The sequence below is a fragment of the Macaca nemestrina genome, chromosome 15, assembly GCF_043159975.1.
Source record: "Macaca nemestrina isolate mMacNem1 chromosome 15, mMacNem.hap1, whole genome shotgun sequence".
NCBI classification, from domain to species: Eukaryota; Metazoa; Chordata; class Mammalia; order Primates; family Cercopithecidae; genus Macaca; species Macaca nemestrina.
In genome coordinates this window covers 91,275,211-91,286,265 of record NC_092139.1, presented here as the reverse complement: position 1 = coordinate 91,286,265, position 11,055 = coordinate 91,275,211, and the positions used below count along the sequence as shown (strand labels likewise).

The window sequence follows — 11,055 nt, the reverse complement described above, 5'->3', positions numbered from 1 at the left end:
ACTGAACCAAACCCCGGGTGGTCTGTGGAAATGCAAGTTCCCAGACCCCACCCCAGCCCCGTCATCTTAGGTTTGCACAGAGGTCCCTTTCCGTGGGACCTGGAGAGTGGCTTTCCAGGAGAGAGCTTTCTCTCTGAAACTGTGGCCTCCCCAGCCTCCCCGCATCCTCCTGTGTCCACTGTGACCACCATCCTTGCCATCACTTTCTGTCATCCCCAAGGGGAGCTCCAGAAGACAAGGCTTTGCTGTTTGCTGCTCCAGACCCAAAGGTCACAGTAGGAGAGCTTTAGCTCCAAGTTGAAAATCACTTGGCCCAAAAGAGCGCTGAGATGGGAAAGCCCAGCTCTTGCCTCAGCGTCTTGCTGTGTGAATGAATCAGTGAATCACTGCAGGGTGGGGACAGGGTGGCACCTCCCCTTGAGGGCTAGGTTGTAAGGGGGTGAAAAGAGGCCCACTCAGGCTGTTAGGAATGCCCTGTGTTGGTGGCCTGCTGGGAAGTACGTGGCCCTGGACGCACAAGCCATTAGCCTGCTCCTGGAGCTGCTGTACTCACCCATGGGCAGGGTGTGCCTGAAGGCCACCAAGGCCCTCACCATGCTGCCAGAGGCCCCCGAGGACTGCAAGGTCCTGCAGGCAGGCCCACATGCACACCTTCCATGTCCCTGAGGAGGACTCTTACAACAAGGCTTACGAGGGCAAGACCTTATGACAGGCGACCCAGATCGCCATCGATGTCATTGAGTGGAAGCCCTGAGCCCCTCATTGGGTCAGATCTGATCAGCCACCTCCGCACCTGAATCAATGCGCTCAGACTCTTTATTTCAAGTCGGAATGGCACTTTTTGTTCCTGGAGCACAGTGACGTCTCTTCTCACTCTCTTGCCAAAGGGGAAATGCCAGGCCCAGAAGCACCAGGTCCTGGGTGGTAAAGGCCAAACCCAGTGCTGGGGGTGGGTGGGAGGTGGCCTTGGAGTTTTACTGTCTGCTGGGGCCAAGAGTTCCCCTCAGAATGTAGAGAGCAGGATTGAGACTTCCAGGGACAAAGCTGGGGGCAGGAACTTGGGCTGGGGGAAGGAAGGAACCCAGCTGCAGCAGCCACCACCCAGGTTTCAGAAGCTCCAGTGATTGACCCATGGGGTGTGGCTGGGTGTCACTCTCCTCAGCCAGGTTTGCCTGTTCCCACCCTGGGTGGCAGGAAAGAAGGCAAAAGGTGAAACCCGATGCAGGTTCTTTTGACTGAGGATGACTCTGTCTTTTGACTGAGGATGACAAGCTCCCCCAAGGATGAGAGCTTGGGAGAGGGAGAGGTTCTGGTTTTCTCCTTAAGATCTTCCCAGCAAATAGCTGCATTCTTCAGTCACCCAAGCGCGCCCTCAGGCTGGCCTGAAGCCCAGCCACCTCAAAGGCACATTCCTGGTGCTGTCCAGGAGGGGAGCCTAGGAATCACACGAAAGTCTCCATCACTTCTTTACGCCAAGCCTGGGAAAACACCTGACTGCAGAACTTGAGCCTCCCTCAGATGTCACTGCAGCACGCACTGGCCTGCCCTCTGGGTCAGCACCCTGGTCAGCTCCTCGGAAGGCCTTCACCCTGGATGAAGAAGAGACAACCCCTTTTCAGTGAGAGCAGGCTCCCAGCTTTGTGCACTGTGACATCATCCCACTAAGCAGCCTCCACGCCAGCATCTCCTGGGCTCCTGCCTCTGCAGTCCAGGCTGAGAAGAAATCAGAGATGTGGGAACTCATCAGCCAGGGACAGAGGTGCCTCTGTTACAAGGGGAGGGCCTCTGTTACAACACAGCCTATGTTGGGACCTAGAAGTCCTGAGCACCACACCCTTGCCTCCATTCTCCAAGGCCCATTTACCACACCGTTATCAGCTTCCAGGATTTAAGAAGCTGCTGCTGGGAGAGGTATGGGAGCCAGCCTAGAAGAGGCAATTGGTAGTTCAACTGTAGCCCAAAGGCACAAACTGCCACCCCAGACAGCCAAGGCTGGATAAGGGCAGTGGGACAGCCAGTGGCTATAAGCCCACAGTGTGGAGGGAGCCACCTGTGTTGAGACCCCAGCTCTACACTGACTGTTTATCTTGCCTGGGGCAAGTTGATTAACTGCTCAGTGCCTCAGTTTTCCTAGTTCTAAAATGGGGATAGTAATTGTCCCTATCATAAGTGGGTATGATTTTGGCAGTGCCAGGTGCATCATACTGAAAACAAGTGCCTTGTACATTGTGGGTACCCAGGAAGCCAGCTTACAGCCCCTCAGAGGAAACTCATCAGCAGGCATCTGAGGGGGCCTGGAGTCCTGCATCCTGCAGGTGCCCGGGGTCCTACGCCCAGGAGAAGCTGCCCCCTCACCCCACAGCAGTCTACACAGCACCCCCTGACCAGGGGTACGCCTGTTTGTGCAGGTGTCAGGAGGGACCCCTGGGCTTCTCTGGGCTCTGACCTTCCCTGGCAGGACTGTAGAGGGCCCAGAACCCTGCCTTCTCCCAGCCAGGCCCTTCCCTCCCTTTCCCAAACTCACAGCCTCCTCACCACTCTCTGCCTCAGACTCAGGACTAATCTCACTATGTCCTTCATCTCTGTTTGCATCAGGGGCTGCAAGAAGCTCAGGTCACCTCCCCTTCATGGCCTTGAATACTCCTTTTCTTACTCCATCTGCTGAAACCTTTTTTCCAAGCCCTCTGGAGGCCCCAGGGCCTCAGCCACTCCCTGGAACATTCTTCCCTTTCTTGCTTAGACTGAAACCTAGCTCTCCAGAGACCTGCTTCCCCACCCTGGGCATCCTCCTATGTGGGGCTGCTTTCCTCCCTGCCTGCCCCTCATGCCCTCACTGGAATCGAACAGGTCCTTACAGACCATCTCCTGTGCCTGTTCTGAGGAGCCCTCTGGTTCGGAATCCCTGCACAGGCTCTGTGGTCCTGGCCCTCTCCCCTCCCCAGCACCACACCACCAGATTGCTCTTGTAGAGCACCATGTGGTCTCCATGTGAGGGAAACAGGACTGCTAAGCTGCATGACTACCTCCTCCTCCAGGATGCTTTTCACATCTTCCACGATCCCCTCACTGGAGACCTTCCACGGCCCGGACTCATCTTAGGCCTCCCTGTTCTCTCCATGTGCTACTGGGGTGCCTGCCGATCAGATAATGAGCGGTGCTGTCACTGAACTGACTGCCCGCGGAGACTCGTGGTCTTTGGTGCATTCCAGGCTCCACCACAGACTCTGCATCCACAGACAACTGTGGTCCTGGCTGCTCTCTGCCATCAGGTTACCCTTCCATTTTTACTTATTGCCTAAAGAACTTCATACAAAATTCTATTTAAAACCAGTTTAGGCCGGGTGCAGTGGCGCATGCCTGTAATCCCAGCTCTTTGGGAGGCCGAGGTGGGCAGATCATGAGGTCAGGAGATGGAGACCATCCTGGCTAACACAGTAAAACCTCGTCTCTACTAAAAATACAAAACATTAGCCAGGTGTGGTGGCGGGCGCCTGTAGTCCCAGCTACTCAGGAGGCTGAGGCAAGAGAATGGCATGAACCAAGGAGGTGGAGTCTGCAGTGAGCAAACTCTTAGCTCTTAGCTGAGACTCACATTCCTCATGTATATAATGACTATAACAAAACTAATTCTGTCTCAAACTGATTGTGACACTTGAAGGAGGCAACATAGAGAAGTGCCCATATACTCAATTTATATCTGTTATTATTTTCATTCTTATAACTTAAGCACCTGCTTATTAACTACAGTCATATGTGGCAGAATGACATTTTGGTCAATGACAGACCACATGTATGACAGTGCTCCCATAAGATTATAACAAAGCTGAAAATTTCCCTTTGCCTAGTAAAGTCGTAACTGTTGGAATGTCGGCGCAGTGTGTTACTTACGTGTCTGTGGTAAGGCGGTGTAAACAAACCTACTGTGCTGCATCATTAGAGTCAAACAACATTTCTTTTTGGTAAAGATTTTAAGTAATATGTTATACAAATGAAAGACTAACCACAGTGATGGAATTTTTAGAAACAGATAAACTAAGAGTCCATGAGGATTTGGAGAAACGGCTATTCACATATGATGTTAGAGGAGCATGAATTGGTGTCATCATTTTGGAAAAAGTTTGGCATTATTTATGATAATGAAAGATAAGCCCCCTTCTAACAGTCTACTCCACAGAAGTGCGTGCTGGTGCTATTCCAAAACCATTGACAAAAATACTCAAAGCACCATTACTTGAGATAGTCACAATTATATTAAAAGTAACTCTGGCCAGGTACAGTGGCTCATGCCTATAATCTGAGCACTTTGGGAGGCTGAGGTGTGCAGATTGCCTGAGGTCAGGAGTGCGTGACCAGCCTGACCAACATGGTGAAACCCTGTCTCTATCAAAAATACAAAAAAATTAGCCAAGCGTGGTGGTGGGCGCCTGTAGTCCCAGCTACTGAAGAGGCTGGGGCAGAAGAATGGCGCGAACCCGGGAGGCAGAGCTTGCAGTGAGCTGAGATCATACCACTGCACTCCAGCCTGGGCGAGAGAGCGAGACTGTCTCAGAAAAAAAAAAGAAAAAAAGAAAAAGTTTAGAACTTAAGTGATGAATATCAACTTAGAGAACAAAACCAAAGCCAAAGTTTTGAAGATAGGAAATAGTGTGATACTATCTTTTGTGGGAAGGAACTATTGGCTTCTCCAAAAATTAGAGAACTGGGGAGAAAGAAACCTCATCTCAGAATCTGTGACTGGGTTGGAACTGGAGGCTGGAAATATGCTCAAGGTCAAACATTCCTCCTCCCTTCAAAGGAGACTGGAGTTTTACCAGTGAGCCCAGCGTGAGTATTCACTCCGCCATCTACCCCAGGAGATTCCTTTAAACCAGGAGCGCACAGTGAGGACAGAAACATGAATATGCACTAACAAGTCCTGAAAGCTCAGAGGGTGATTCTCGATTTCCCCTTGGCACACAGCAGAAGAACTGTTTCTCTAGGTTCCAGGAAATGCCTGTGAGAGAGCTGTGTCCCCCAGAGTCCCTTCATCACAGATGACACCCAGTGCTTAAGCCTACACCCTTCTGCACAATCCCTAGGAGTGCTGACTAATCCAAACCAAAGGCTCTCATGTTCCACAGGCAGAAAAGAGCAGGTGGACTGCAAAGAGAATCTCTCATGAACGTGGCACCCCCATAGCCCATAGAGACAGTTCTTACCATGATGCCAAGAAACTCTGGAAACAACAAGCCAGACCTCACACATATTTCCATTTTCCTTCTGATTTCATACCCCCTCTTTCAGCCCCTCCTCACAAGCAGCAGGGATAACCTGGAGGCTCCTGGGAACCTTTTCCCATTGGGTTTTTCCTGGCACGTAGTTCCCTACCTGGATAAGTCTCCTCGTCACTTATGCTCTCCAGCGTCAAGTCTTTAGAAAGAAAAACACCAGGATAAGTCATTAGACAGAGTGACTCACCCGCTCCTCCTACTTTAGCTGAAGCTGATTGATGGGCTATTCTCCCACCCCACGCTGCTTCATACATGATCCCCTCATCTTTCTTCTGGGTTGACAAACTGCCCTACAGCTTCTTGGGCCAGAGTTCTTTTTTTTTTTTTTTTTTTTTTTTTGAGACTGAGTCTGGCTCTGTCGCCCAGGCTGGAGTGCAGTGGCCGGACCTCAGCTCACTGCAAGCTCCGCCTCCCGGGTTCACGCCATTCTCCTGCCTCAGCCTCCCGAGTAGCTGGGACTACAGGCGCCACCACCTCACCCGGCTAGTTTTTTGTATTTTTTTTTTTTAGTAGAGATGGGGTTTCACCATGTTCACCAGGATGGTCTTGATCTCCTGACCTCGTGATCCACCCGTCTCGGCCTCCCAAAGTGCTGGGATTACAGGCTTGAGCCACCGCGCCCGGCCTCGGGCCAGAGTTCTATACTGGCAGAATCACTTTCATGAGAACCCCAAGCCTCTTTCCCAGCAGGAACCCAGAATCAGGTTTCTATACACTGAAGCTAGCAAGTTTTTCCCTCAGGAAGTGAGTTATTTCATGGTACATACCGTTTTCATTCCAAGCTGTTATCTGCAATTATATAAAAGAAAACATCGTGAGAATCAGATTCTGCTGTGCGCTTCACACAGATCTGTTATTCTCTGGACAACGATAAAAAACCAGAAGGTGGTACAGCGATTGAACAATAATAGGTCAAAGTCCCCAAAGCCTAGCACAGAGGATAGCTATAGAAAAACAATACCTTAATTCACAGAATTTACCTTTAATTTTATATTCAAATGCACAATGCTTATCCAAGGAGGAAAACTGGTGTGGAAAATGTCTCAGTATTCCAGTTGATACTGGATGCTGTCATTGAAAAGCACCCTAGTGGACCATGTATCAGTTGGGAAGACACGCCTACTGAATTCCAGCCCCACAAAGAGAATAGTGTACAGTGTACATAAAGTGCACTGCCAGATTTTCATATCAAAATTAACTGAGAAGTAAAGCAATCAGGAAAGCAACACTGCTGTAAAAGACAAAAAGGGGGAGTCTTACCTGGACATCATTATTATCATCATCATCTTCTTTTTCTTCTTCTTCATCTTTGCGTTGTGGTGAGCCTCTTAAAAACAGGCCATCCTCAGGACAAACTGGAAGGACACAGAGGAAAGATCAGTGCACTGGTGGTTGGTGACTGTGAGTCACTCAGGGAGCTTTGCTGGATGTGGTGTATGGAGGTGGTTGACAAGCGTGAACTGAGTTGATGCTGGGCTATTCCCCTGAGTGGGAGAGGGATGGCAGAAGAGGGGAGCAGGAAAGACACGAGACATGAAGGTGTTGGCCACGTACTAGAGGCATCAGGCAGCAACACAAAACATACAACCCCAAATGGATCTAAAATGCATACTGAGGGTCAGTGGAAGAGTCCTTTCTCCCTCTCAAATGTTTTGAAACTCTTCAAAACAAACAGCATTTTCTTAACATATTCAAGACCACTTCAGTACACTAGGATCTAATTATGCTGATACCACATTTAGCATCTGTTTTAAAGGATTTATTACTTGATTAAAAGCCAATTTTATGGTGAAATGGACTCAATTTTACCCAAATTACTCTATTCTGAACTTAAGTGATGAATATCAACTTAGAGAACAAAACCAAAGCCAAAGTTTTGAAGATAGGAAATAGTGTGATACTATCTTTTGTGGGAAGGAACTATTGGCTTCTCCAAAAATTAGAGAACTGAGGAGAAAGAAACCTCATCTCAGAATCTGTGACTGGGTTGGAACTGGAGGCTGGAAATATGCTCAAGGTCAAACATTCCTCCTCCCTTCAAAGGAGACTGGAGTTTTACCAGTGAGCCCAGCGTGAGTATTCACTCCGCCATCTACCCCAGGAGATTCCTTTAAACCAGGAGCGCACAGTGAGGACAGAAACATGAATATGCACTAACAAGTCCTGAAAGCTCAGAGGGTGATTCTCGATTTCCCCTTGGCACACAGCAGAAGAACTGTTTCTCTAGGTTCCAGGAAATGCCTGTGAGAGAGCTGTGTCCCCCAGAGTCCCTTCATCACAGATGACACCCAGTGCTTAAGCCTACACCCTTCTGTACAATCCCTAGGAGTGCTGACTAATCCAAACCAAAGGCTCTCATGTTCCACAGGCAGAAAAGAGCAGGTGGACTGCAAAGAGAATCTCTCATGAACGTGGCACCCCCATAGCCCATAGAGACAGTTCTTACCATGATGCCAAGAAACTCTGGAAACAACAAGCCAGACCTCACACATATTTCCATTTTCCTTCTGATTTCATACCCCCTCTTTCAGCCCCTCCTCACAAGCAGCAGGGATAACCTGGAGGCTCCTGGGAACCTTTTCCCATTGGGTTTTTCCTGGCACGTAGTTCCCTACCTGGATAAGTCTCCTCGTCACTTATGCTCTCCAGCGTCAAGTCTTTAGAAAGAAAAACACCAGGATAAGTCATTAGACAGAGTGACTCACCCGCTCCTCCTACTTTAGCTGAAGCTGTTTGATGGGCTATTCTCCCACCCCACGCTGCTTCATACATGATCCCCTCATCTTTCTTCTGGGTTGACAAACTGCCCTACAGCTTCTTGGGCCAGAGTTCTTTTTTTTTTTTTTTTTTTTTTTTTTTTTTGAGACTGAGTCTGGCTCTGTCGCCCAGGCTGGAGTGCAGTGGCCGGACCTCAGCTCACTGCAAGCTCCGCCTCCCGGGTTCACGCCATTCTCCTGCCTCAGCCTCCCGAGTAGCTGGGACTACAGGCGCCACCACCTCACCCGGCTAGTTTTTTGTATTTTTTTTTTTTAGTAGAGATGGGGTTTCACCATGTTCACCAGGATGGTCTCGATCTCCTGACCTCGTGATCCACCCGTCTCGGCCTCCCAAAGTGCTGGGATTACAGGCTTGAGCCACCGCGCCCGGCCTCGGGCCAGAGTTCTATACTGGCAGAATCACTTTCATGAGAACCCCAAGCCTCTTTCCCAGCAGGAACCCAGAATCAGGTTTCTATACACTGAAGCTAGCAAGTTTTTCACTCAGGAAGTGAGTTATTTCATGGTACATACCGTTTTCATTCCAAGCTGTTATCTGCAATTATATAAAAGAAAACATCGTGAGAATCAGATTCTGCTGTGCGCTTCACACAGATCTGTTATTCTCTGGACAACGATAAAAAACCAGAAGGTGGTACAGCGATTGAACAATAGGTCAAAGTCCCCAAAGCCTAGCACAGAGGATAGCTATAGAAAAATAATACCTTAATTCACAGAATTTACCTTTAATTTTATATTCAAATGCACAATGCTTATCCAAGGAGGAAAACTGCTGTGGAAAATGCCTCAGTATTCCAGTTGATACTGGATGCTGTCATTGAAAAGCACCCTAGTGGACCATGTATCAGTTGGGAAGACACGCCTACTGAATTCCAGCCCCACAAAGAGAATAGTGTACAGTGTACATAATGTGCACTGCCAGATTTTCATATCAAAATTAACTGAGAAGTAAAGAATCAGGAAAGCAACACTGCTGTAAAAGACAAAAAGGGGGAGTCTTACCTGGACATCATTATTATCATCATCATCTTCTTTTTCTTCTTCTTCATCTTTGCGTTGTGGTGAGCCTCTTAAAAACAGGCCATCCTCAGGACAAACTGGAAGGACACAGAGGAAAGATCAGTGCACTGGTGGCTGGTGACTGTGAGTCACTCAGGGAGCTTTGCTGGATGTGGTGTATGGAGGTGGTTGACAAGCGTGAACTGAGTTGATGCTGGGCTATTCCCCTGAGTGGGAGAGGGATGGCAGAAGAGGGGAGCAGGAAAGACACGAGACATGAAGGTGTTGGTCACGTACTAGAGGCATCAGGCAGCAACACAAAACATACAACCCCAAATGGATCTAAAATGCATACTGAGGGTCAGTGGAAGAGTCCTTTCTCCCTCTCAAATGTTTTGAAACTCTTCAAAACAAACAGCATTTTCTTAACATATTCAAGACCACTTCAGTACACTAGGATCTAATTATGCTGATACCACATTTAGCATCTGTTTTAAAGGATTTATTACTTGATTAAAAGCCAATTTTATGGTGAAATGGACTCAATTTTACCCAAATTACTCTATTCTGAACTTAAGTGATGAATATCAACTTAGAGAACAAAACCAAAGCCAAAGTTTTGAAGATAGGAAATAGTGTGATACTATCTTTTGTGGGAAGGAACTATTGCCTTCTCCAAAAATTAGAGAACTGGGGAGAAAGAAACCTCATCTCAGAATCTGTGACTGGGTTGGAACTGGAGGCTGGAAATATGCTCAAGGTCAAACATTCCTCCTCCCTTCAAAGGAGACTGGAGTTTTACCAGTGAGCCCAGCGTGAGTATTCACTCCGCCATCTACCCCAAGAGATTCCTTTAAACCAGGAGCGCACAGTGAGGACAGAAACATGAATATGCACTAACAAGTCCTGAAAGCTCAGAGGGTGATTCTCGATTTCCCCTTGGCACACAGCAGAAGAACTGTTTCTCTAGGTTCCAGGAAATGCCTGTGAGAGAGCTGTGTCCCCCAGAGTCCCTTCATCACAGATGACACCCAGTGCTTAAGCCTACACCCTTCTGCACAATCCCTAGGAGTGCTGACTAATCCAAACCAAAGGCTCTCACGTTCCACAGGCAGAAAAGAGCAGGTGGACTGCAAAGAGAATCTCTCATGAACGCAGCACCCCCAAAGCCCATAGAGACAGTTCCTACCATGATGCCAAGAAACTGAAAACAATAAGCCAGACCTCACACATATTTCCATTTTCTTTCTGATTTCATACCCCCTCCTTCAGCCCCTCCTCACAATCAGCAGGGATAACCTAGAGGCTCCTGGGAACCTTTTCCCATTGGGTTTTTCCTGGCACGTAGTTCCCTACCTGGATGAGTCTCCTCGTCACTTATACTCTCCAGCGTCAAGTCTTTAGAAAGAAAAACACCAGGATAAGTCATTAGAGAGAGTGACTCACCCGTTCCTCCTACTTTAGCTGAAGCTGAATGATGGGCTATTCTCCCACCCCCCACTGCTTCATACATGATCCCCTCATCTTTCTTCTGGGTTGACAAACCTCCCTACAGCTCCTCGGGCCAGAGTTCTATACTGGCAAAATCACTTTCATGAGAACCCCAAGCCTCTTTCCTAGCAGGAACCCAGAATCAGGTTTCTATACACTGAAGCTAGCAAGTTTTTCACTCAGGAAGTGAGTTATTTCATGGTACATACCGTTTTCATTCCAAGCTGTTATCTGCAATTATATAAAAGAAAACATCGTGAGAATCAGATTCTGCTGTGTGCTTCACACAGATCTGTTATTCTCTGGACAACGATAAAAAACCAGAAGGTGGTACAGCGATTGAACAATAGGTCAAAGTCCCCAAAGCCTAGCACAGAGAATAGCTATAGAAAAACAATACCTTAATTCACAGAATTTACCTTTAATTTTATATTCAAATGCACAATGCTTAATCCAAGGAGGAAAAGTGGTATTGTGGAAAATGCCTTGGTATTCCAGTTGATACTGGATGCTGTCAT

General features: G+C 48.1%; 1 protein-coding gene across 2 annotated transcripts in view; it reads right to left on the bottom strand.

Annotated features, from left to right (window-relative positions):
* Positions 1 to 798: 798 nt before the first annotated feature.
* Positions 799 to 11,055, bottom strand: part of LOC105497385 (aspartate rich 1) — a 92,965-nt gene continuing 82,708 nt past the window's right edge. For both annotated transcript variants that reach the window (XM_071080179.1, XM_071080180.1), the window contains 9 exons: positions 10,747 to 10,768; positions 10,403 to 10,444; positions 9,050 to 9,144; positions 8,561 to 8,582; positions 7,886 to 7,927; positions 6,531 to 6,625; positions 6,038 to 6,059; positions 5,368 to 5,409; positions 799 to 1,589 (listed from right to left, as the gene is read on the bottom strand). In XM_071080179.1, coding sequence (XP_070936280.1) covers positions 1,585 to 1,589; positions 5,368 to 5,409; positions 6,038 to 6,059; positions 6,531 to 6,625; positions 7,886 to 7,927; positions 8,561 to 8,582; positions 9,050 to 9,144; positions 10,403 to 10,444; positions 10,747 to 10,768 — 387 coding nt within the window. In that variant the 3' untranslated portion in view covers positions 799 to 1,584. The remainder of the gene's footprint in view (positions 1,590 to 5,367; positions 5,410 to 6,037; positions 6,060 to 6,530; positions 6,626 to 7,885; positions 7,928 to 8,560; positions 8,583 to 9,049; positions 9,145 to 10,402; positions 10,445 to 10,746; positions 10,769 to 11,055) is intronic.